Source organism: Podarcis bocagei, assembly GCF_964188305.1.
Source record: "Podarcis bocagei genome assembly, chromosome: 1".
Taxonomy (NCBI): Eukaryota; Metazoa; Chordata; class Lepidosauria; order Squamata; family Lacertidae; genus Podarcis; species Podarcis bocagei.
The window spans coordinates 43,402,103-43,429,705 of record NC_138125.1 but is presented as its reverse complement, the minus strand read 5'-3'; the positions used below and the strand labels follow the sequence as shown (position 1 = coordinate 43,429,705).

General features: G+C 42.6%; 1 protein-coding gene across 2 annotated transcripts in view; it reads left to right on the top strand.

Annotated features, from left to right (window-relative positions):
• The window catches only part of GPR176 (G protein-coupled receptor 176), a 33,971-nt gene that overhangs the window by 3,973 nt on the left and 2,395 nt on the right, over positions 1-27,603 (top strand). For both annotated transcript variants that reach the window (XM_081209046.1, XM_081209045.1), the window contains exon 2: positions 25,461-25,713. In XM_081209046.1, the coding sequence (XP_081065172.1) occupies positions 25,469-25,713 (245 nt within the window). In that variant the 5' untranslated portion in view covers positions 25,461-25,468. The remainder of the gene's footprint in view (positions 1-25,460; positions 25,714-27,603) is intronic.

The following is a 27,603-nucleotide window of genomic DNA, read 5'->3' as shown; positions in this document are numbered from 1 at the left end:
CGCAAGGGGTGACGCCAGAACCAAAGCTATCCAAAACAGAATTACTGGGGCTTTTCCTTTAGCAAACCAGCAGGAAGGACAATTCCGCTTTGTTGCATTATCTCTTAAGATAAAAACATTGGGTGCTGCACTTCCAGCCGCCTTGAGTCCCCTTAGGGAAAAAGGCCGAGGTATAATAAATATATAACAATAGTAATAAACTTTAGGCATGTGACAAGTTGGTATCACTTGAATATTTATGTGTCAGTTTTCCTTGATGTAAGCACATGTGTGGTTTTTTTGAGAATAATTCTTTTAAGAACTCAAACCGAAGAAGAAATATGTTTGTGTGCTCTTGGTTCTTCAGTACAAAGGAATACCTTATTGTGATAACATTTGGGACAATTATATAAGTGCACATTTACATTTTAAAAAATGCTCTACTTTCGTTGTACAAAAATAGCTTGTTGAACCTCAACCCTGTCCCTCCCCCTGTAAGGTTGTGCAAAAATGGGTTTGAATGTTTTTGCTGAAATAAGAAGCATAATGGGTAAAACAATGGGTAAGGCCTACAGTTGCACAATTCAACTTTTTAAGTTCACTCAGAGGCAGTGGGATTTAAGTAGGCTAACGTTGTGTAGAATTACAGCCTAAATCTTTGCAAGTCCAGTACTGTACTTTTTGGTACTTTTGGAGGGATGTTAGGTTGAGGAATAATGGCTTCTCAAGACTACCCCCAGTCAGCTTCATGGGTGAACTGTGGTTTCAACAGGAGAATCCCTGTTCAAAGTCAACCTGCTACACCAGTCTCGTGTACTATAGCTCCACTAGAGAGAAATTTATGGGCAGCAGCAGACTGACTCTTGCGTTAAGATGATCTTCCCCAATGAACATATATGTGGCTCTGATTATCTCTTATGAGGTCAGGGGAAAGTGGGTGGCTGGAATTTCCTCCCGCCCCTAGCCCCCATGAGTGTTTATAATTGACTGTACTGATAATGTGTTTAGCAACGTGTACGCTCTGCGGGAGCATCCTAGGCACACCCTTAGGTATTGCGTGCCATTTCTCTCTCCATGCAGTGCCACCCTTCTGCATATTTAAATGGCATAAATATGTGCGAGCCACTTGGGAACACCTATTTTGGTATATGGAGATCTCTTGCTGAATAATGACCTCCCTCCTCCCCATGAACATTTTAAAATCCTGTGGATGTTGTAGATTAATTGAACTGGCTGCTGAAGAATGCCACAGTTTCTTCGTTTTTAGGTAATATTTGGAGTAAACCATTGTTTTTACTTTTTTATTTAAGGTGTAAGTTTATGCAAACATCCAAAACTTTTTTTTTTACTCTCCAATGCAATTATTTGGAGTTTTCACAGATTTTCAAACCAAAATAAATATTGTGGATTGTGAATTTATTAAAAAATGTTGTACTGACTGGTACAGTGGACCCTCCAGATATGAATTTAATTCATTCCGGGGGTCCTTATGTACCCCGAAAAGTCCACATCTAGAGGCACCATGTCTGCGCACGCGTGTGGCGCAATAGAGCGCTTCTGCACATGTGCGCGGTGCACAGAGCGTTTCGTGTGTGTGTTTGCAACCCGGAATTATACACTTCCGGTTTGCCGTGTTCGCAACCCGAAAGTTGTTACCCGAAGGTAACGTAAAAGTCCACTGTACTGTATAAGTTGGATTCCTTAATATTGTTACACGCCACCCCAATCTCTTAGCATGATTCCAGGGGTACCAGGTGTGCTCACCAGGGTTTGTGTTTCCTTCTGGACAATTGTAGAGATGGAAAAGCTTTAGAAAAGAGTAACCAAAATGATCAAGGGGTCAGAGCAACTCCGTTGTGAGGAAAGCTTATGGCATTTGGGATTTTTTTAGTTTAGAGAAAAGGTGACATGATAGAAATTTAGCATGGCATGGAGAAAGTAGATTAAGACAAGTTTTTTCTCTCTCTTTCATAACACTAGAACTCGTGGACTTCCAATGAAGCTGAATTCTAGAAGATTCAAGACAGATAAAATAAAAGTACTTTTTCACGTAACACATAGTTAAACTGGGGAACTTGCTGCCACAGGAGGCAGTGATAGCTACCAATTTGGATGGCTTAAAAAGAGAATTGGACAGATTCTTGGGGGACAGCGGCGTAGCGTGAGTTGTCAGCACCCGGGGCAACGCAAGTAATTTGCGCCCTCTAACCCGGGGCAAGGCACGTAATTTGCGCCCCCCCTAACCCCTAACCTGCGAGTTGCCGCTGGCGCTGCCGCCCAAATGACGCCGCTTGCCCGGAGGAGGAGGGGGGCAGAGAGGCGAGGAAAATGCAACGGCCCAGCAGCTGCAGCATCAGCGGCGGAGGCGGGGGTGTGAGGTGGGGCTGCCTGGCGGGACCGGACGAGCGCTGAGAGCCGCTGCCTGCCGGACGCCTTCAGCCCGGGCGCGCGCACAGCTCGTCGGTTCCGCGAGACATGCGGGTCCGCTACAGCCTGCGCCCGAGGCTCTTCGGTGACTCCGGAGGCAGCGAGCGCGCCCCCCCCAGATGTTGCGCCCGGTGCGGCCTGCCCCCCTGGCACCCCCCACGCTATGCCACTGTTGGGGGATAAGGATATACATGGCTACTAGCCATGATGGCTATGCTCTGCCTCCATGTTGGGAGGCAGCAATACTTCTGAACCACCATTGCTGGAAGCTATAGGAGAGGAGACTGTGCTTGTGGATTTCCCACAGGCATTTGGTTAACCACTGTGAGGATAGGATGCTGGACTAGATGGGCCATTGGCCTGATCTAGTAGGCTCTTCTTATGTTTTTACTCCACATGCCAGTGCTAGCCAGGGCTAGAGGCAGTGAGTGGTGCAGTTAATGTAAATTTTACCCTTGTAGTCTGGATAGTTTTTACACATACTCACAGGACCCTCTCTATTCTTGATCCAGGCAAGAAAGAGACATCATCAGAGTTTTGTACCATTATCTGTAAAAGGGCACATTGAGGTGGTGAAGGATTGCAGGCTATGCTAAATATTCTGGTTGCTCTGAGACCATTGCAAGGCTCACATTGGTCAAGGGTCATATCGGTTTTCGAGCATAACATCACACAAGAAGGTCGTGTGGCATCTTAAAAAGACAAACAAATTTGTTGTCCTGCAAGCTTCCTTCATCTGATGACGCAGGCTCTTGCCAACAAAAGGTCGCGCCACAATAAATTTGTAAGTCATTCATGTGCCAAAAGGTAGTGCTGGTTTTGCTGCAAGAGACTGTTATGAACACTCATCTAGAATTTCTCATTTTAGTTGACTTATTATGTTGCTGTTTCATATAATCTCCATTCATTTTGCTAAATGATGGCTTTATTCAAATGATTGGCTGATTATTGTGGCCCTGAGTGCAACATGTGAGCGAGTGTTCTGGTTCCGTTTCCTTTTTCTTGAACTTCTCGTCCCTGTACTGAGAACAAGACCTGAGCATGCTTAAGACCAGATATGTATTTTATCCTAATTTTATATCTAGAGGGTTGAATAGTTTTCTCCCTTGCTTTGTTCAAGAGAGTCACATTGATACAGAATTCCGCTCTGAACTCTCTAGCATAATCTATACTGAATACTACATTAATAGAATCATAGAATTGTGGAGTTGGAATGTACCCCAAGGGTCTTCTAGTCAAACCCCCTTCATAGCCACATAATTCAGATTATAACATGATTTTTAATGAGCTTTGTTGCTAGCTTCCTCACTAACTAGTTAAGAACATAGGAATTGCCTAGATAAGATCAGGGACTGGCTGAGAGATCCATTTCCATCACTCTCAAAGCGTGTTGCTGAAGAAAATCCTGAATAACCAAAAACTTCTTTTGATTCTCTAGATTAGAAGCACCTATTGTGAAAGACAATCTAAAGGAAGTGGGGGTTAAAGAAAGGAATTCTGCGATCTTTCCTGGCTTTCTGTTGCTATGGGAACACTTTCCTCATGTGCTTCACCAGAGATGTCTTGTCCAATATTCTATTGAAAGGCACTTCTGAATTGTATTCACTCATTAATGAAAGGATGGCCAAGAAAGAACCTCCTTTTGACAATAAAAATGTGCAGAATTTAATGCCATGTATATAAGAATTATGTGTCAGTGTCTAATGCAGTAATAACTATGTGCTTCTGGATAACGCATGGTAACCATTAACACCACTGTGGGGCAGTCATGGGATATGCGGATGCAGCAATATGATTAAATTTGCTGTCTTATAGAGGAAAAGAGAAGGAAGTAGGCATTTACTCTGTGCTATGTACATTGCTGGAAGTCCAGGAATGGAGCTGGCCAAAATACAGAATTATCAAGAAAGAAGAACGGAGGCAAGATGGCTAGGAATGTAATTATTCTCCCTGATATATCAGGAAACAGCCACACAGATATATTGTTTGTTGACCTCTAGTAGTGTAGTAGTTGGAAACCTAAGCTATGAGCTGAGAAGGTCTGGGCCATTTCCAGCTTTTGAGTTCTCCAGCCACAGTTAATATAAAAATGACAACAAAATAAAACAAAAATCAACTAAGGTACCCAGAAAAACACATATTTTGAAATTCTTATTTACTTAAGAATTGCTTCTTTAGCTGAAGTCACATTTTGGTCAAATGCACATAAAAACAAATTGCAAAACTTATCAAATGCCTAAAAAGTAACAAGTGTCTCAATTTGAGTCCTCCTTGAGTATGAGGCCCAGGTTACATAACTCTCCTGTCCTGCCCTCTTATTGCCCCTGGAGCCGAGATGTCTTTTGTTTAGATACTATGGGTTATATCCAGAGTAGTACTAGGTAACCTGGATCTCCACCTGTGCAACAGGATATCTTCTCTTCTCCCCCCCACATGTCCCCTAAATCTGTTCTGGGTTTCCCCTCAACCCTCTGGAGCAAATTTGGGGCAGGGAGCAGGGTGCACACATGGGGAGGAGAGGGGCGAGATATCATTGCAGAACCTGGAATCCTTGTCTTAATGGAACGAGTGTATTGCATATTGCCCCAACTCTGTAAAAAAAAATCATATGTGGGAGATATAACCTAGGTTGCTCCCAAACCAGCTATTTCCTTTTGAATCAACACTGCTGTTTGAAGACTTTGCCCAGGAAACAGCTAATAGAAACAGGCAAGGGAAGCAGGAGCTGCTTTGAAATTAAGGCAAGCAGTGCCTCCTTCTACCAGGTAACTCATAAGCCTTTTGTCAGTCTATATAAACAGTGGTGCTACAACTGTATTTTCAAAGTGAGACTCCCCCCCCCCCCAAAGGATATTGAAAAATACAAAAACAAATAAACGGGAAACACCAAAATGCAACTGCTATATCTATATCCCCCATATTAACTGAGCAAACTAACTTTGTCTAGATGCCCGAGGAAGGATGGGTAGGTGGAAGAGGGTTGCAGAAAAGGGCAGAGGAGACAGGAGGCAGCTGAGGCCAAGGAGAGGAGAGGCTCTCATCACAGTGCTCAGGGCTGGTCCAAAATGCTTTGCTGCCTGACTCATGTTCACCCCCAGTCAAGGGACATGCAAAATACCTATGTTGGCCAAGCTATTTTGGAACCCAAGGAAGAAACTCCCACAACCTTTAAAAATAAATAAATCATTTGCTGCCCTTTCATGACACTAAAAACTGGCTGCCTGAGACAACCTCACTCTGTCCAATGGTAGGGCCAGCCCTGGGTAAGATGAAGGTGGGGTATGCTTTGGAATGGATGACACCAGAGTACTAGAGAAGTTAGGTTACTGGATAAAGTTTGCAGTGGCCTGAAAAGCAGAGACTTATTGGGGTGGGAGTGGGGACATAAAGTTGAAGGAAGGAGACAGGAAGGAGAAAGTGTGACTGGGGCAAAACTACATGTTGGGCCCATAGACAGGGTGGCCTGTACACAATTGGTAGGAAGGAAGAGGGCAGGGAAGGGTATAGGGTTGCTAGGTCTACAAGAGAGTTTTCCAACCTGGTGCTCTTCAGCAGTTCTGTATTCTAACACCTATTGGTCCCAGTAGTCCAAATCAGCTGGAGGGCATCAGATTGGGGACAGCTGCTTTAGAGTCCAGACCCTGGTGGGAATTCTGTCAATTCAGGCTTCAGCGTTGTGATCTAGCAACCCTGAAGAGGCAGTGAAGGCCAAGAAACAATGTTTTCTTTCTCACCCCTAGAATTTCACAATACTGATTTGACTTTCTGTCCATAGTCAGAAAAAGTGTAAAAATAATCCATCAAATCATCCGAATACCCAGCTACAGGACTGGAACATTCGCAGGGAAACCAAAATGCTTGTTTACAAAGCTATTGTACTGCCAACCTTACTATATGCCTCTGAAACATGGACCATTTATAAATGCCATCTCCAGCTCCTCGAAAGATTCCATCAACGGTGTCTCTGAAAATTTTTACACATCACTTGGGAAGACAGGCGAACTAATATCAGTGTACTAGAAGAAGCAAAGATCACCAGTGTTGAAGCAATGATTCTTCAACATCCTCTTCATTGGACTGGTCATGTTGTGCGGATGCCTGATGATCGTCTTCCAAAGCAACTACTCTATTCTGAACTTAAAAATGAAAAGCGTAATGCTGGTGGTCAACAAAAGAGGTTTAAAGACTGTCTCAAGGCAAATCTAAAAAAAATGTAGTATAAGCACTGACAACTGGGAAACACTGGCCTGCGAGTGCTCCAGTTGGAGAACAGCCTTTACCAAAGGTGTCATGGGCTTTGAAGACACTCGAACTCAGGACGCAAGGGAGAAACGTGCTAAGAGGAAGGCACGCTTGGCAAATCCACACCGTGATCAACTCCCGACCGGAAACCAATGTCCCCACTGTGGAAGGATGTGTGGATCCAGAATTGGCCTCCACAGTCACTTACGGACTCACTTTTAAAACCGTGTTTATGGAAGACAATCTTACTCGGCTACGAGTGATCACCAAAGAAGAAGACAGGCTTTGAATCTTCCATGTGATTTTTAATATCTGGCAACTTAAGCTTTTCTTCCAGTCGTATTCCTAGCCTTGTTTCCAGTGTAACTGATTTCTACTGAGCATGATACAGATAGAGGCCCAGAATAAAAGAATCTATACAGGTCAGCATAATTTTGTCTCAGCTAAGAAGAACTGGTGACAGATACCTTACTTAAGCCGCAGTTGACATATTTTGGTTTTCACTTTCCTGCCAACAGCTGCGATACCTGAGGCCATATAGTTTTTCTTGCCAGAGGCTATTTTTGTGTGAAAACTAGTTTCTCTGATAATAGAAATAGAGCTTGGGCGTTCCTTGTGAGAATTACAAACTGTCTTCCAAAGCACTTATGTGGAAGTTATTTCAGAAGCAATGGGAATTGCTTCCAATTAAAAAAATACTAAAATTGGGATGTCAATTGTGTGACAACCCTTCAGATATTTGAAGACTGCTCTGTCTTCTTTTCTCCAGGGTAAACATACTCAGCTCCCTCAACTGTTCCTAATAAGGCTTGGTTTCCAGACCCTTTATCATCTTAGTTACTCTCCTCTGTTCATGTTCCAGATTGTCAATATCCTTTCTCAAACTGCAGTGTCCAGAACTGGACACAGTACTCCAGGTGAGGCCTGACCAAGGCATAATAGAGAAGTACTATTACTTCTCTTCTACATTATACTTCTGGTGATGCAGCTTACAAAGTCTCCTAGATAATTTTTACATATACTGCTGTCAAGCCTGGTGTCCCCCATCCTATATTTGTGCATCTGATTATACCTGTGTAAGTGCAGAACCTTGCATTTGCCTCTGCTGAAATTCATTTTGTTAGTTTGGACCCTGTTCACCAGTCTGAATCCTGAATCTATCTTTGGAGGTATTAGCTACCCCTCTCAGTTTGGTGTCGTCTGCAAATTTGATGAGCGTCCCCTCATTTCCTCAGTTCAAGCCGTTTATAAAGACATTGAACAACAATGGCCCAGGGTTAAACCCTGTCACTTTTTTTCCAGGATGAGGAGGAAGCATTGGTGAGCACTCTTTGGGTTTGCATTTGCATGGTACCAGTATGCAGGTCAACCAGCAACGGGGGTGGGGGGTGGGGATTTAGATCAGGAAAATGGTATTGGGAAGTGGGGTTAGCACTCCTTTTCTCAGCACCTTTTGCCTCATCCCGTTAATGTCTCTCGGGAGTTCTGAACTATTTTTAAAAGGTGAGATCCTAATTATGGATCTCCTATGTTGTACAGTGGTACCTCATTTTTCACCTTCTCACCCCTTGCCTTTTCCTGGAAGACCTATTGCAGTTGTTAAGAGTCGTCAACAGGCTCATCTCAGCTATCTGCAAATCTCCCATTCCCACCACCCTTCTGAGTAATACCCCTCCCCACCTTCTCACTATATAGAAGGATCTGGCAACTTCTGTTTCAGTGTATCTGAAGAAGTGTGCATGCACACGAAAGCTCATACCAATAACTAACTTAGTTGGTCTTTAAGGTGCTACTGGAAGGAATTTTTTTATTTTGACTATGGCAGACCAACACGGCTACCTACCTGTAAGTGGTACCTTGGTTTACAACCATAATCTGTTCCGGAGGTTCGTTTGTAAACCCAAACAGGTTGTAACCCAAGGGGCGCTTTTGCCAATGGGGCCTCCAAAATAAATTTGTTCGTAATCCAAAAAAAAAAAGAAAAGGGTTGTAATCCCCAAAAAAGGTTGCAAACCGGGACACACACTTCCGGGTTTGACATGTTTGTAAACCAAAACGTATGCAAACCAAGGTACCACTGTATTTAGTTTGGCTAGTAGAAATTCCACCCAGATGCTCAAGGGACTCGAGTTGTGTCCATTTGTCCTGCGATTTCTCGGTTTCTCTTTTGTCCCATGACTTTTCCTGAGAAAACTCACTGCTTACTGCTGAATCAGAACAAACATTAATTCGCAGAAAACCTGATAGCGGGTTTTCCTGGGCAAAGTGGTGGGACAAAAGAAAAACCTCTTGGACTCCTAGAAATCACAGGACAAACTGAGTGTGGATGAGCCCTGAGCAGGGTCCTCCTGCCTGGATGAAGTGAAACATTGCATTCAGATAGCACACCGTGCCCCCTAGTGGGAATCTGCTGCTCAGCTCTGCAATCCTTCATTCACCATTAGGTTTCTGAGCAGTGGGGATTGCAGATTGTGCCAGGTCAGCGACTCAGATCAGTCAACCCATCAAACTTCCAAGGACTGCTCTGGGCAACTGTCCAGCCTTACTAGGCTATGCAAAATGTAGAAAAGATTGCAAAATACTAATCTCCTTCAAATGGCATGGCGTGCTGACCCTCTAATGTTGTTGTCCTTTAACCTTTAACCCAGAGGCTCCCTTGACCAACTACAGTCTTTCTGTGGCACCCCTGTGGGGCTCAGGAGCCCAGTTATGTCACCCCTTTGCCTGCAGAGCCGGCAGCCTCCCACCCCTTTTCAAACACCCTCCCTTGTGGATTGTTCCCTCAGTCTCCTCTCCTCTCCCCTCTCCTTGGGAGTCCTCTGATAGCCGCTGCTGCTGCCCCTGGTGACTGAGCTGTCTTCCCTGCCCCAAAGAGAGATGCCTCCTCACGCCTGGGGCCTGGGAAGAGGAAGCTCCCCGCCTTAGTTTCCCAACGGAGACTGGGCAAAGGTGAATGTGAGGCTAGAACCTTACGCTGGGTGGCAGCACTGGGTGCTACTGGGCCTGCAAGGCAGAAAGGCTCTCCTTCAGCACCGGGCACTCAGCTCATAGGCAGGCCTTACACACAGAAAGCACAAGAAAGGTCAATGCAGCGTCTGTCTGCCTGGCCTCCCACTTATCTGTCCATTCCTAACAGCAAAGGCTGGCTAACTGGCTGGCTGGGCTTCCTCACACACTAGCTTGCTTACTCTGTGGCTGCCTCAGCTCCTGGCAACCAGCAGCCCTTGGCCGGCCCCAGAGGCACCATTCACCTGAGGAGCTTGTAGCCAGGGCTGCTGCAACAAACAGCCATGCAAGCCTTTGGGAGGCAGAGACATGAAACGGTATCAGAGGAGGGAGGGAAGGAAAGAGAAATGGAGGCCAGTGTTGCCCGCGGCACCCCTGACCATCATTCAAGGCACCCCAGGGTGCCATGGCACACTGGTTGAAAACTACTGCTTTAACCTTTAGGACATTTTGTTTGTTTTTTCTGTGCCTTTTGCATGTAGCAAATTATGTGTAATGAGTCTTAACCACAGTGTAATACAGGATCCTTGCAGAGACAATGTATGGCAGGCAGCAGTCACGAATACCACATTTTAGTAGTCAATAGGGGGCTCTAAATTATGGCAGAGTGCTTTCTCAAAACAGCATAAAAAAAAATCACTGAGAATTGTAAAGATTATGGATTGATCTCACTGTGTCTGAAAGCATTGCCTATTATGATTTTCCAAATACATTTAATTTAATTTCTCTTAACTTCATGGAAATCAGACTGATGGCATAGAACAATATTCGACTTCCTCATTTATCCTCAAAAGAAATCTGCCACATAGGGCATTGTTTGTCCCATTTGGGAACAGGACTATATAGATAAAAGCAAATTGGATTTGTATTAGCTGCCCATATGAATCATTTTTGCCATAATAAACTGTACTGTTTAGAAGGATATCAAATGCTGGCATGAATTAGTGATGTGAATAATCCGCTCTGAAGCTTGCCAAAACTGGTTTATGGGTGGAAATTTGCTATGAGATATTTGCAAACTGTCTCATATATTGGTGAACATTTAGGGACATAGAAAGTTGCCTTATACTGAGTCCATTTAGCTCAGTATTGTCCATGCTGACTGGCAGTAGCTTTCCAGATGTTTAGACAGAGAGTCTCTTCCTACTTAGTGATGCTATGGATTGAATCTGAGACCTTCTGGTTGTAAAGCAGATGCTCAGCTGCTGAGATAGTGCAGAATATAGCAAATAACTAAAGAGTGCTCTTGTATCACCCGCCCCCCAACCTTCTGTGGTAGGAAAAGTAACAGAAAACTACAGTGGAAAGTGCAGGATAACCACCACTTGATGGTGATGTCATCTATCCTCCGTGCACATTTTGTGAAAACAAATCAAGACGATTGCTAAATATACGCTTGCTTTGGGGGTGATTTGTGTCTCAGCATGGAGCATATTTCATTTGCTGCAGGGGCGCTGCTAAAGTGGCTTCCCTGTGGCAAGCCTTTCTCTGTTTCGGCAATGACGTTTGCAAATACTTGCAAAACAACTTGCTCCGTCACTTTGAGAATTTCTCTGTCCCCAATCCGCATTCCCAGGAACAGCTAGGAGATTGAGGTATGTCAAGACTCGTGGCTTAATAAGTGGGCAGCTGCATATTCGCAGACATTACAGTAGGTTCATGGACCACGTGCCATGGAAAGACCTTTTTTTGCCACATCCCCATGCAGATCCCACCTGATGCCCTCAGTTATACAATCTGTTCCACTTGGCCCATAGCAGTATTAGAGACAATGTTCAACTATGTTCAACTATGTTACCTGTTTCGTGCTTCACTGCCTTTTCTCCATTATCTCTACCAATGGGCAATGAAGCAATCTGTTCAGGCTGATTTGACTTTGCATGGAGTTCTACGCTTCTGAAACCAATTTCCCTCTGTGGTTTCCAGTTCTAAAACACATAGTGGATGTCCCTTTGTTTCCTCCTTCCTACCACTGCCACACAATAGTTTTGACATTGAGTGGGGCTGTTGTTGACTTTTGCTGTGTTGTTATTGCTTAATGGTGTCTGGTGAAATATGAAACATTGCTAAGAAATTATGTATCTTAGCCATGGAAATTCAGCTTCCTAGTTCATATAATTCAGACATTTAAAGTGCAAATCAAATCAATTATGTCTGTGGACAGGACGCGTAGGGGAGACGGACAGAGCTAATATTTCCTGGAGATAACATCTTGAATGAATTAGAAAATGTGCACATATTCTTTATGATGTGTACCAAATTTCTGTACTTGGGTATTGGGGTAAGGGGGTAGATCTGATTTTGGTTCTTAAGGCTGCAGTCATTAACACAATAATAAGAGGCTCAATAGTAAGTTCCACTGAATTTAGACAAATTTACTTCTGAGTGTAAATGCTTAGCATTTCACTGTGAGAAATCCAGTCTTCTACCTCTATTTTCTTTTGCAGAATTCTACGGCTTCAACACACCTCACCCTGATATCCATGCTAGAATTCTGTGGTCCAAATGAATATGCTAAAATCTCTTTGGATGTTAGCATATTCCGTGCAAAACCCTGTAGCTGCTCATCGCTACACTGCTGCAGCAAAACCTAATTGGCAAGGAGACACTCCAAGCCTACTGGGCCCCAGTTTGCATCTAAGGGCAGTTGCTCCTGACATGAATGGCACCCCAAGTACTATATTAGGTGTGTTCATGCTGCTGTGTTCATGGATGTCTGACTCTGGGCCACACAGCAGTAGTCCTTTATGTGCAGTGCAGCATAAGTAAGCCATATGCCAAAACCATGCACAGATCACTGTTCACTGAATTGGGTCCATTGTCTTTTCCTGCTTTAATTTATGTGCTCTTGTTTATGATAAGAAGAAATATTGGGAAGTAATGCAAACTCTGGGCAGGTGTGTAGGTGTGCATAGGGGCGGGAGGGGGAAAATTATTTGATTCTGTTGTTGGCATTTGTTCTCCAACATGATGTTCTGTTTCCTAGCAACATGAACTAAATGAAAGGTATCTCGTCATCTTGAATAAGATAACAAAGTAAAGAGTGAAAAGGAGAAAAATAAACAAAACTTACCCTGAAATAGATTTCATCTTGATATACATGCATACATATTTCGCTAACAGGTTCTGTTATCTGCAGGCTGTTTTTAATGGCAATGCTTTTATGTGAAGTAATCAGCAGTGCTGCCAGTTTTGTAGGTGAAGCCTGTGTGTCGCTTTTCACACCAGTTTTTAATCAGCAAAGTGGAACACAGGCACTGAAATCTTGTGTGCCAGAAGAAACTGGAATGATTTTAATTGGCACCAGTCAATTAAAACATGTCTCCTTATAGGAGGGAAATCTGGAAAAGTCAAGTCCCGTATACAGCAAAAAGAAATTGATAAGACTTGGGTATTTGATTACACAGAATTGGAAGAAATAATCTGACACAAAAATCCCCTTTCTTCTGTTGTTTTTTAAAGAGGGCATTTCGGTTGTATAAGGGTCAGGGGAGGTGCTCAAGCTCAGTATGAAAAATTCGAACAGAATTCAACTCAGTGGGGGTGCTAAAGATATTAATGTGCCATGCCTATATTCAGATTTAGATAAATCTTGTCAAGTGAGTGCATGGTGCAGTAACAGAGTCACACTTGTCAGCCCTCTCTCACCTTGTGTTGGTGTTCATTGGTGCTTGCATATGTTGGGCATTGACTTTACAACCTTTCCTAAACAAGTGCATAGTCCTAAGGCACAAGTTGCTGGTTGGAGGTAATGGGAGTTGTAGTCCCAAAGTTCTGAGGGGCGCCCTGAGGTCATTTCCCAGTCTTACTGCCTGAGATCCTCTTAATTGAGGGTGCTGAGGACTGAACTTGGAATCTGATGCGTACAGTGCGTGAGTCTGACATCTCTATATTTACAAAAAGGCTAAAAATGAAAACGTCATTTCTTTTTAACTGAAGCTCTTTCCAAGTATTTCCAGTGGAATAGCCATGATTAGTCTGCTGCCTTAAAGCAGACTTCAGCAACCTGATGCCTTCTGGATATTTCAGACTACAGTTCCCATTAGCTATAGGAAGGCCACAGGCTCGCCTGGCACTTTCATTACCTATATTTAGGTGCCAGGCAAAAATGTTTCTTTACAACCAGGCATTTGACTGATTGACCATTCTATGGCCTCTTAAATGAGTTTGTGTGAGGGGGATTATTTTTTTGTTTGTTTCTTTTATTATGTATTTTCTGTTCTCATGTAGTTTTATGTTGTGAATCACCCTTTGATCTTTGGATGAAGGGAGGTGCACAAATTTAATAACAATATGTGGTCCATAGCATTTGGAGGGTACCAGGTTGGTGGAAGCTACCATAAAGACTAATAAATGTCAGCTATAAGGCAGTAGATCTTCAGATATTTGTAGGCAGAAAATTATCTGCTGGAGGCTCAATAACAAAAATACACGCTTTTACTCTCAGACGCTTAGTCAATCAAAGATATGCAGTAATAATCAACACTGTATACTTTCCGTAATCATTTCTTGGACTTTTAAGTAACTATTGCAGTAACATCATTCAATATGCTGTATGACTATTAGAGTGATCATATTGTTTTTTGCTGCACAGCAATTCAGAGGAAGCAGCCCTCTCAAATCCAGCAGATCAGACAACTAGAGCAGAAAGCAATTGAAACACAAGCAAGTTTAATTAAAGTTAATCCCATGCAACACTCTCCTTCCAGAACAAAATGATTGCAAGTTAGCTTTTGGTTTCTCCAGCACACAAGAGACGCTCATATGTGCATTTTAGGTCTCATGTGAAAATGGACTTAGTATATGATTTGTCTTATTGGATTAATTTGCAAAGCTCTTACTATCTCATTTCCTAATTAAACATTTACTTTCAGCTACCTATCTTTGATTATTTGCACCAGTGAAATTTTTGCTTGTGTCAGTATCAATTCTCCTGATATGTAATTACATAGTTATTAGATAATATATTGTTCGTACACATTACATGAAGGCCAAACTGTACAATGAGATTATCAAATGATCAAACTGTTCCTGTACTGTAGGCTGCAAGTATGGGATGGTAGCTGCACTGCTTGGCTTAGAATAACCTGTAGCATTTGATAGCAGTAATGTAAAATACAGCTTCTGGGCACTTCCAAAGTGTATGCTGCATTGCTAATGAAAAATAACTGCATTAACTCAGGAGGAAATAGCACCTCCGAGCAGTGCTCTGTGTTTTCATTCTTTCTTTCTTTATCTATTTCTTTATTTCTTTATTTATTCAACGCCCACAGTTCTCGAACAAAAGTGCAAATGGAAAAACAGAAACAATTGACTTGTCTCATTCTTTTCTTTCTTTTTTCTTTTTATTTCATTTCTATACTGCTTCATATTTTTCGTAGGGGGTGTGTGAAATCTCGTATCGGTTTACAGCCTACATTAAAACATCAATAAAACAATGCAGAATAAGGTATTAGAGAAGAAAGTCAGAAACTAAGTATGCATTCAAAGCAAGACAATGAACAGGAAACTAAAATGTTATCTTAAAGATTTCAAAATAAAACATTACATAGGAGGTCAAGTGCAGAATGCACATTCAGCGCAGCAAAGTTAACCAAAAAATTATCTTCAAAAAAACACACTAAAGGAAGTCAAATATAGAATGCACATTTAAAACAGCACAATTAGCAGGAGAATAAAATATCATATGCATAGAACATAAACTGCTGTTGCTGCTACTAATCCTGTTAATCGTGGTTTGTGGTGGCTGGTGGCTGTGGAAGCTCAAGCTTGACGTCCTGTGTCCGCATGAAGAAAAGCCAAGATGGTCTCTGGCCTCTTCAGCAGCCTCTGATTTTGTAGCTGGAGTCAGTCAGGGCCCTTCCCTCCCAGGCCAGGAGGGAAAAAAAGCATTCAAGGCAGGGAGCAGGTCTTCCAAGACTCACAGCCAAGATGATTGCCACACTAGTAAATTAGTGATTATGTAGTTCTGGAGCAATTTACTGCAACGACCAGTTTCTCAGAAGAGTATATTATGCTGTGAAAATGAACAAGTAAAGCTTTGTTGAATTTTGGGGGAGGTTGCAAATAGCAGCTAATGCCCTTGAAGCCCCCTGGGTGAAGCCCCCCGGTGGTGTCACATTATGAATCATGCTGTCACACAAACGGTGTTATGGTTAGTTGTTTCCACTGTTCTACAGAATCTGGACAGCATCTCTCTGCCTAGGTACCTATGCCTACACAATAACACCAATTTCATCACTTGCAGTCAGCTCCTTGGTTTTTCTTTATTTAATTACAGGTGGTGGGATAATTCTTATGGGGACACACAACATGGGAAGGGGTTCATTAAGCCTTCCTCTATCGTTATTTTGATGAAAAATCACCTCTACATTGCAAAAAATCGGTGTTTTCTTTTCATGACTTTCCCCAGTACTTCAGAAATCTTTGCCTCTTGAGCTACGGATTTCAGTCTCCCCTGCCTCCCCCATGAACATTTTTGACGTCTCTCATGCTTTCATTAATACCTGTGAGCCGCTTTGGACATTAAAGGAAGATTCAACAGCTTGTATTACAAAGCGGGTTCTCCTTTATGGAGAGCACATGTTGCAGTGGGGGCAACCAGGACATCCCCTGTTGCTGGGCGGGTTAGTATGGATGGCCACGAGTCTGATAGGGCACCTCCAATTGTCGCTGGGGAGAATTTAATGTTGCAAAGTTGATTGACTGGGGTGCTATTTATTCCCTGTGTGCAGAGTTGAGCTTCCTCTTTTCGCTGCGTGCATCGGATCACCCACCCACTCTCCCTCTATTTAAGGTTGTTCGTGCTGACCTTGCTATGCCTGTCATGGGGTCGTCTGCTTTGGAGCAGGGGCCTGGTAGGGATTTTACCATTTGGCTGGCTGGCTGGTGCCATTTGGTTTTTGCTTACTGCATAGCAAATCGTCACAACTTGTAAGGTTGTGGTTAGGCATTGGTTAATGTTGGTTGGTGGAGGGGATGTGGTTGGCTGTGCCGGCCTTTCCAATGCTGCTGCTGCTGCAAGGGAATTCCAGTAAAGGAATCCAGGGGCTCGCCATGCTCTTGTCCGAACCCCTGGCAAGGGGCTAGGGCCAAGCAAGAGCCCCTGGGAGCATTTGGGGAGAGGTGAGGGTCTGGCACCCAGCTCTATTTTCTCTCCAAAAATGCTTACCCTTACCGACTTTCGCAGGCTTGCAGTTGTCAGTTCTGTTCCTACCTCTAAGTGGGAACAGATAGTCACTAACCAATGCCTAAGCAACCACTCACATGCTGTAATCAATAAAGTTATGGCCAAAATTATGCCAAAAAAACCACGAAAAATTGTATGAACTGTGTCTTTATTTGGGGGTGTGTGTCCTGGGGGTCCTCAACACGCAACTACATTTGTCTTGCAGCATTTCTGTCTGATGTCTGAAACAGAACATCTTCTTCACTTCCTCAGAAGGAAATGTCTAAGTTCCCCTTCAAATATTATGAAGAATATGGAAGTGACTGTGAATTCAGTTCTGCCAACATTTCTTAAGGAGCCTGAAGCTGCTCTTATAAAAACGATATTCTTCCTGTATAGTGCTATCATCTTACATGGATATAGTTTCAAATAGAAAGGATAATAGTTCTTTCTAATTTGTAAATTTTGGATTATTTAAGATTAAGTGATACTCCATGGATAAGACACAGGCTGGAATATGTGAGTGACTGGCAAGCCGTGTTCTTAAAGCATCCAATGATTATTTTGAAATCTATTTTCACAGTAAACCAGTGGTGGTTTAGTGCTCAGAGTGCCTCACTAGGACCTTCAAGACCAGGGTTCGTATCCCCACTCAAACATGAAGCTTACTGGGGGGGGGCATGGACCAGTCCCTGCCTCTCAGCCTAACCTACCTCACAAGGTTGTTGTGAGGATAAAATGGGGAACAGTAGTGTGTATACCGCCTTGAGTTCCTTGGAGGAAAGGTGGGATATAAATGCCATAAAATAAAATAAATTATGTTCTTTTACTGAATTGTTTTGTATTATTACTCTCAGGAAGATTTATATACAGTGTATTTCTCCCCATTTGTTTTACAATCGATGGGTTTCCTCTCCATTTTGTGGTTTTTAATGTTAAGGATAGATATCATTTAGTTATCTTTCCCCCTCAAGTGCATTGATGTCTGACACATGTTCAGCTTATGGTAGCTCAGCATGTCTTTCACCTCACAGTATGTATTCTTTGATTCAACAGCAACCTTTGAAAACCATTTTTGTTCTTGGGAACTGCAAAAATAATCCTGTTACAAAAACAGCACGAAATCAGAGAATTGACACAGGTCTGATATCTTTCTGCTGAGCTCACAAATACAATATGCTTAGATATTTCAAGTTTAAATAATCCTTCATATAAGTGCGGGGGGAGGGTTGGAATCAAGCAATTTTAAGGACACTAGCCAGGATATTTTTAAACAAGACATCACATATTCTTCAAAAGTTGACAGCTTTTTTGCTGTTCAATTAGTGTGACATTTTCGGGGGGGGGGGCGGGGAGGGCAGTCGGAAACAAGTCAGTTTTCTTCAGAATTGGCACTAGTTTTTCCCTTTGCTGAGTTAGGTGTAAAACAGAAATAAATGACTCACCAAGTCTGTGATCTGACCAAGAAAATGATTTTTGCTTTCACGCAGTAGTTGTTGCTATGGAAACTGTGAGTAGCAGCCTGTGTTGTTTGTGCTCCTAAAGAGAATAAAACTTGATGCTAATGGGTGAAAATTAGACAGTTTTTGAGAAAAAGAGGAAATAATAATGGAGGAGCTTGATTTGACAATTCAGAATGGACCTGATCCAGCCAAACTTAATCACTTTAATTCCCATTTCTTTCAACTGGAGAGGCAAACCCATGCTTAACACTGCAGTTATTCTTATCTGGGAGGGGATGTAGTTTACTGATAGAGCATCTGCTTTGCATGCAGAAGGTCTCTGTTGAATCCCAGACATCTGCCTGTAGGGCTAGGAAGGTCCCCTGCCTGAAACCTTGGAGAAGGAATTGTCATTCGGTGTAGACAATACTGAGCTATCTGGAAAATGGTATGACTCCATATATGGCAGATTCTCATATTCTTCGTATGCCACTGCCACTCAGTGCAGACAATACTGAGCTAGATGAACCAATAGGGAAACAGGTGGCGCTGTGGTCTAAACCCCTGAGCCATTGGGTTTGCTGACTGGAAGGTTGGTGGTTCGAATCCGCATGACAGGGTGAGCTCCCATTGCTCTGTCTCAGATCCTGCCAACCTAGCAGTTCAAAAGCACATCAAAGTGCAAGTAGATACGGTAAATAGGTACCGCTGTGGCAGGAAGGTAAACAGAGTTTCTGTGCGCTCTGGTTTCCGTCACGGTGTTCCGTTGCGCCAGAAGTGGTTAAGTCATTCTGGCCACATGACCCGGAAAGTTCCTTCATCCTGAAAGTGAGATGAGCATCACAACCCCATAGTCGCCTTTGACTGGACTTAACCATCCAAGGTCCTTTACCTTTACCTTTTACCTAGGTGAACCAATGCAGGGGCGGACTTTGGTCTTTCAAATGTCAGTGGCACCCTGTGTGAGCCCAAAATTTGGCGCATGCCTCTCGCCTCCGATCTGCTTTATTCACTACTTCATAGTAACATTGCCCTGCCCTAAGCTTGGCGCCCAGTGTGGTGGAACTGGTCAGGGTGTCCTAAATCTGCCTCTAACTAATGGTCTGATTTCGTATCAGGCAACTTCCTATGATCCTATGGATATACACTGGACTGCATGTATCTACAATTGAAATGCATGTGCTTGACTTTGGATGGATGTTGCCCAAACGCCCCCCCCTTTTTTTTAGCATAGTGGTCTTTGCAGATAAGAGGTCATTTCATAAGAAAAACTCTTTGCTTTATAGATCATCTCCTGTGTGATGAAGTGGAAAATTTGTATGCAGGTGCCTTGGCTTAAAAGAACATTTCACCCAGTAGGCTGTTAATTGGTACCAAGTAATTTCAAATCTTTATTAGTAATGTGGAGAGTCTAGCTTGTAAACAGAACAGCACAAGCAAGGCATAAACTTAATAAGATATTTGTGCTATGCAGTTATAAAAAGGAAGTGAATAATCTCTATTTAAACTGACTTCAGTTCACAAGTGTATTCCAAACAATGGCTTAGTTCAGCCTAATGCAGCAGCAAAATGACCAGGGTGAAGCGAATCAGCTGTGATCTAAGATCCCAAAGCCCATGTGTTTGCTATAAGCCATGTGTTGCCTTAGTGTGACATGTGAACTAAGTTACGGTGTCTTCATCACTTCGTTTTCTCATTTGGTGTGCTTATTTGAGATGGTAAAGTTGTGAGATTACAGCATCTCATTTTCACATTTAGAGACATGTCTCTGAAACAACATTCCAGAGTGAAAATAATTAGTGATCCCATCAAATAAACCCATCTGACATGGTATCAATTTTCAGAGGAGGAAGTTTTCAGGGAAGCATATGGACTGCTTGCTCACGTGAAAAGAATCTGGCAAAACCACTATTCAAGGATATTATCACTCAAATGTAAACACATGAATCAGCTTTAAGGGAATAATATCTGTTATAGAATAAACTTAACAGTGTGTTGTATCTTAACTCTGTGGGACAAGGTAAAAAGGTAAAGGGACCGGTAAACATATCCAATTATTTCAGGAGACAGCGATTCAATATTACAAGTCACAGATAATATAGTTGCAGTACACATAAGAGATGAAAAACATACTCAAGTAAATTGTACCACTATGGGTCAGAAATAGAGGAAGAATATTGGATTAATGTGACTCATAGGACAAAAGGCAAGTTGAACTCGATCCACATCACTGTAAACAAGAACCCCATTGAGTCACAGCACAATCCTGTGTGCCAGCAAAAGGGGAACCTGGCAGAAGTTGGAGTGGATGTTAATAAGCCTCTACTAATTCAGTAGTTGGAATGTGGAACATTCTTTAGGGTGTTCTTGTAAGGATTGGTACAAAACAAATTAACTTTCCAGGTTCACAGAGGGGAGCCTATTGAATGCACTTTGAGTCAGGGTAGTAGAGACTTTTCAAAAAAAGATCTGTGCCAGTTGTTAATTGTCGACATTATTCTAAGTTGAATGGCAACAGAATCTGGGCCAGAACAGAGATGTTATTGAGGGGAAATGCCAAATTTGCCTCTAGATTACCCTCAACGTCATTTTATTGTGTAATTAGCAAGCTTATTGGGATTTTAAAAGTTAATACTAGGCACATTTTAATGAGGCGGGGGGAGCAAGATGTTCGTCAGGACCCCAGCATACAGGGACATGTGGAAAATGCCATTGGTGGCAATTGTTACTCCCCCTTCACTGAGCTAATTGACATGGGGCAGGGGATTTTTTGGAGAAAGTGACCTGGTGACAGAAGGCTTAACTGTCCCACCCCCACCCAGCACTGCAGTCCCAGTAAAAATCTAGCCATATACAATACAGTCATACCTTGGGTTACGAACGCTGCGGGTTGCACGTTTTCAGGTTGCGGACCATGCTGAACCTGGAAGTACTGGAACGGGTTACTTCCGGGTTTCGGCGCTCTCGCATGCGCAGAAGCGCCGAATTGTGTCACGCGCGTGTGCAGATGCGGCGCTGCGGGTTGCGAATGTGCCTCCTGCACGGATCACCTTCGCAACCCGGGGTATGACTATATATACTAACCCTGGCATGGTTCCTAACCATGCAGTGGAAGTAACATCTAGTTTGACCCTTAGAAAAATTAGAAGAACATTTAAGAATTTATTTTATAATTTTTATTACAAAGTAAATACATCGATACCAAGCCACAGATAAAGAATAATATAAAGAAAAAGAAAAAAATAAAGAAAAGAAAAAAATGCAAAGAAAAGTAGAGTAAAAGAATAAAGAAAAGTATATTTCTATACAATAAACACTTTTTACAAAATAATAATAGTAATAGACTTCCATCACTCTCACAACACTTCCTTTCACATTTCATATTTTATCTGTTTTTCAGTATTATTTTCATCTTAATACAGTATATAGATATGTATAGTATTTTTCGCTCCACAAGACGCACTTTTTTCCTCTTAAAATCTAAGGGGAAATGCATCTCATGGAGTGAATGTGTGGTCCCTGGGGCTGGGGGGGGGGACCTGGGTTTCCCCCGCTGCTCCCCGATCTGCCTTTTGGGGCTGGTGGGGGGGAAAAGCTGGGCTTCCCCCGCCAGGCTCTACAAGCTCCTGAGCAGCTCTGGGGTAGCCCGCGAAGCCTCCGCAGGGCAGCAGGGAGCCTTCATCCCACTGCCCTGGGGAGGCTTCGCGCGGCTATCCCTGGCTTTTGCGGGAGGCTCTCTCCCTTCCCCCACCTCCCACAAAAGCCCCCAGGAGCCACATATTTTTTTTCTTGAATTCCCCCACCCCCAAAAAGTAGGTGCGCCTTATGGTCGGGTGCGTCCTATAGAGCAAAAAATATGATATATATGTTTCCCCTTTTTCATTCCGGAGGTCATTCTAGACATATTTTGGAGAAAGTCTTTTGGTAGTTCTGTAAAACCTCCTTCTCTAAGATGGATGCTTTATTATCAAACCCTTTTAACGTCTTATCTTTTTCAAAGGTCGCCCTAAGCTGGTAATATTCTAGCCAATTTATCCCTGGTGGTTTGAGTTCTTCAAACCTTTTCAGTTTGGCATAATAATTTATCTCATCTATTGCAGATTATTATTATTTATTTAAAACATATCTTCACTTCACTTTCCAGGTTGATTTACGGTAGCTCATAAAATTGAGCAACAAACATTAAAACAGGTTACAACAGAAGGCAACACTAAAAGTAATCATAGCAGAAATAAAATGCACCACATTTTTAAAAAGCCTGAGAAAGTAAAAACATATTTACCTGTCAACTAAAAACCATTAATGTAGGCAGTGGACAAGCCTATCTGGGAAAGAGTTCTACAAGTGGGGCACCACAACTGAAAAGGCCCTTTCCCCTGTTGTCACGCACTTACTTCATTTGCTGGGGCACTTTGAGAAGGACCTTTGAGAAAGATCTTACTGTTTGGCCGGGGTGTGTGGTTGTTTTAACATAAATAAACTCAGAACTTCATCAGTGTTGTAGCTTCCTTGGTAATTACAGGAGAAAATATAAAAAGAGGGGGAAAATTAGAGTATCCGTAGCTTTTTATACTGTAGAAGATGTCTTCAGGTCCCAAGATGGCACCAGCAATTTGTTTGGAAACAGCCTGGTGTTCCTTAAGTCAGGTGTAGGGAACCTTTTTATATTCTGAGGGCCATGTGCCCTTCTGGGCAACCTTCTGGAAGCCACTGTTGGGAATACGTCCAAGGGAATGGGGGCAATTGGCAGGCCCCCAGCTGGCTCCAGCCCACCGGCCAGCAGCCGGGCAAACTCTGGTCCTTGGAACAGCGTGTATCTACGACCCAAGTTTCATGAAACCTTCAGAAGCATGCAAGGCAGTATCACAACAGAAGGGCAGATTAGAGGCTGTGTAAAGCGTATTTAGGTAAAGGTAAAGGGACCCCTGACCATTAGGTCCAGTCGTGGCCGACTCTGGAGTTGCGGCGCTCATCTCGCTTTACTGGCCGAGGGAGCCGGCGTACAGCTTCCTGGTCATGTGGCCACCATGACTAAGCCGCTTCTGGTGAACCAGAGCAGTGCACGGAAACACTGTTTACCTTCCCGCCGGAGTGGTACCTGTTTATCTACTTGCACTTTGACATGCTTTCGAACTGCTAGGTTGGCAGGAGCAGGGAGCGAGCAACGGGAGCTCACCCCGTTGCGGGGATTCGAACCGCCGGCCTTCTGATCGGCAAGTCCTAGGCTCTGTGGTTTAACCCACAGTGCCACCCGCGTCCCAATAGTTTGCTTACTGCTGTATTAATGGTAAAATTAAAGTAATCTTCTGTAGTGGATGATGTTGAAGGATGAAGACTGTTGTCTGACTGAAGATACGAAAGCATATCTTTGAAGGTTTGAAGCCAGATAAATGGAACATTACAATAAGGGTTATGGTAGAAACAGAGATTTTTGTTTAGCAATAAATATGATGGATTTTGGATGTATGTTTATATTGTTAGAATTGAACATTAACTCCCAAAAGCTATTGGGGGGTTGGGGGGATATAAGTGTTGTGTACTGAAAATTGTGTTGCTTTAACATTGATTTATGCACAAAGCCAAATAAAGGACTATCTGCAGTGTATAGGATTGGAGAGATAGTCATAAAGATATTGTTACTTGAGGGAATCTTTCAGTAAAATGTTAATCTTGCAACATCACCATTGATTGAGTGAATATGCTTTTAAACCACACTTCATCCCTTAGGAAACAAAATGTTAATAATGAAAAAACTGAGGGCCCACAGCGCACAAAAGTGGCTGTCCTCTGCAGAAAACTACGTGGTTCAGATTACCATAATTGGCCTTATTTCAGTATGAGCCACAATATGAACATGCAGCCAATAGGACTGTGTGTATTGGGGTCAGGGCTAGCTATCATGACCCCACAACCTCCTCTCACATGCTTGCAATGCACACCTTTTCTGTGCAGTTAATATGTGTGAATTTACTACTACAATCCATCGTTCCCACTGTGCACATAGGATTCCTGCTTACTCTTGTTGTATGCAGAAAGTGATCCACAATCAGTTCAACATGTGCACATTACATTCAGCTCAAAAGATATTGCTGCATGTGCTAGGGGGAAAAAATCCAGTTTATGGCTATGTGAATTGGCTCAGGGGGGGGGGGACGGGACCCAGTATTGTTCAGTTATTTAAAACTGCTTTTCAGCCATAGCTTCTTTCACAGTTTATTTGTGTTGAAATATGTTTTGACTAATTGATAGTAAGCCTTCTGCGCTATGAAAAATAAGTAGTGTTTGTTTTTAAGATGCTGTGAAATCTGATAGTGTCAATATCGCAGAGCTGATAATTACTGCCACCATTCCAACCACTTCTATAACCACCCAAACAGATGAAGATACTAGTAAAGATTTGAATAGCCAAAGTAATTCTGAGGCACCGTGAATATTGGACAGCCTTCGTGACTCATTGTGCCCCACCTTTAATACTGAACAGAGCTTTTTTCAGCCAGAACTCACCAGAACCCAGTTCCAGCACCTCTCAGGGGGGGCGCCATTGCCATTATTAGAGAACAAGGGAGGTGTTCATGGTGAGTTCCAGCACCTCATTTTGTATAAAAATAGCACTGATACTGATATTTATCATAGTCGTGTACATTAGAATTCAATGAGCAGAATAAATTCAGTTTAACAAGGGCCATGCCCTTAACAGATGCATTAATTAGTCAATATTGATATGGTGTGATAAACTATCCCATAGTTAGCTCCAGCTTCACTCTTGCCTTGTAGCTGGATGGCTGTCAATGGCAAGAATAGTGGACCTGTGTCCCAAACTTCACTGGAATAGACACATGGAGTCCATGCAACTGAAACTACCATTCCACATTGCAAATGGAAACTGTGGGAAGATGATTACAGAGCATCTAAATTTATCTATTTACCTATGTAAAAAAAAATTAAAGCCTGCCCTTCTAGTTAGTGCTTTTGCACCACTCAAGGTGGTTAAGAACATTTAAAACTACATTTAAAATTAAAAAATGGTAAGGAAGCTAGAAACAATGACCGTTTAAGAAAGAGCCTGCATAAGTGAATAAATTGTATGCTCAAATCTTATTCAAATATTTTAATATATAAATGTGTGTGTTTATATGTGTGTGCCTATTACGTGAGAGAGAATCTTTCATGGTTTAATTTTGTTTCCCTTTGTCCAGGAAACTTCATGGTCTTGTGGTCAACGTGCAGGATGTCAGTTTTTAAGTCGGTAACCAACCGGTTTATTAAGAACATGGCCTGCTCTGGGATCTGTGCCAGCCTAGTCTGTGTGCCTTTTGACATAGTCCTCGGTGCCAGTCCACACTGCTGCTGGTGGATCTACACCATGGTCTTCTGTAAGATCATAAAGTTCTTGCACAAAGTCTTCTGCTCAGTGACCATCCTTAGCTTTCCTGCCATTGCTCTGGATAGGTAAGACTGTGAAGTTACTTGTAAACTGGCTTTTACCACTTGCCCCTTGCAACAGATATAGGTTCTACATTGCTTGTTGCTTAATTGTGGGTTGCTGAAATGGTTCAACTGCCCTCTGCCTTCAGCGCTAAACATGTTTATTTTTTCTCTTTGGGCAAGTCGCTCAGAGCAACATTTTCACTTTGCAACCAACCAGTGAGCTGAGTTATTCTGAAAGAAATAACATACATTGGCTGGATTTTTAAGGTCTGGACAACTTAACCTGAATAGCTCTTTGATTTTAAGGCCAAAAAGTTCAATTCTCAAGTATCCTTATTGCCAATGTATAAATTTATTTGTGTGTTCTTCCTGCCAGGGGAGCTGATTACACATTTTGAGGTCTTTTTGGGAGGTATGGCATATTCTGACTCTCTCTATTACTTGAAATGCCTGCCACAATTTTAAATGTTATTCTAGTTACTAGGCAGAAGTTCCATTTGGTAGATTTCTACTTTTAAGTTCAACAGTCTTTCTGTGGTAATCTGCACACGATCGATACTAGTTATGTAATTTTCTCCAGAATCATTTCATTTCTCTGGAAATAATTCTATAAACAAGTTAATCTGCAAAGATGATTTGCCCTATTTTCCCCTTGCTGTCCATGGTTTAAGAGCAAGTCTTTGGAATGAAAAACTTTGCTGACCACTGACTGGCTCATCCTTTGTGTCAACAGTGTCCCGCTGACTTGTAAATTATAGTTTTATGATAGAAAAGAAACTCACTTAGGATCTGAGGAGAGGGAAGACATTACTTACATCTAACATGCTAATAAGAGTAACAGACCTTACTATAAATTAGATCAGATTAATATTGGGTAGGTTAATTGGAGAGCCAGTGTGGTGTAGTGATTAAGAGCAGTAGTCTTGTAATCTGATGAACCGGGTTCGCTTCCCCGCTCCTTCACATGCAGCTGCTGGGTGACCTTGGGCTAGTCACACTTCTCTGAAGTCTCTCAGCCCCACTCACCTTACAGAGTGTTTGTTGTGGGGGAGGAAGGGAAAGGAGAATGTTAGCCGCTTTGAGACTCCTGAAGTGGAGTGAAAGGTGGGATATCAAATCCAAACTCCTCTTCTTTCTCTTCTTATTCCTATGGAGTGTGATATTTTGTAGTAAAGGAAGAAATCTAGCTGCAGTTCAGTGGAGGATCTGGGATTTTATTGCTATGAAAAGAAAAATATATATAAAGAACCTCCGCTGGTTAAATGGGGTTAACCCGCCCTCCCAGAAAAGTACACAGGTCAGGGGAGAGGGGGATCGTTCTATCTGGTAAGCTAAAGTGCTTGTACCGATGGAACATTCATCATACTGCAAGGCTGAATTCTACCTATTGGCTTTATATTTTTTTACAAATGGTGCTGTCGTTGAATACAGAACCTTAAAAAAACATAGTATGCTTTAGGAAAAAGATTTGATACTACTTGGATTAGATATTCTTTCATGGAAGACAGAAGTTGTACCACATCTAATTTGGCCTTTTCCATTGATTACATATTTTTATCAAAATAATGGGCAGGGCAATTGATTTCTGTAGGTAAAGAAAGAAAGAAAGAAAGAAAGAAAGAAAGAAAGAAAGAAAGAAAGAAAGAAAGAAAGAAAAAGACTAATTAACTTCTGTATAGACATGTGTAAGACTGTGCTGTTGAAGATCTGGTGATAAATGATACCGTAAATTCCGGCGTATAAGACGACTTTTTAACCCCGGAAAATCCTCTAAAAAGTCAGTCGTCTTATACGCCGGGTATGGGTTCCTTGGGCAGCGGCAGTAGGTGGCGGGCTTCGCGCCAGGAGGAAGCTGCCCGGCGAAGCTGCCCAGCGATGCTTAGCCGGCTTTGCTGGGCGGCTTCCTCCCGG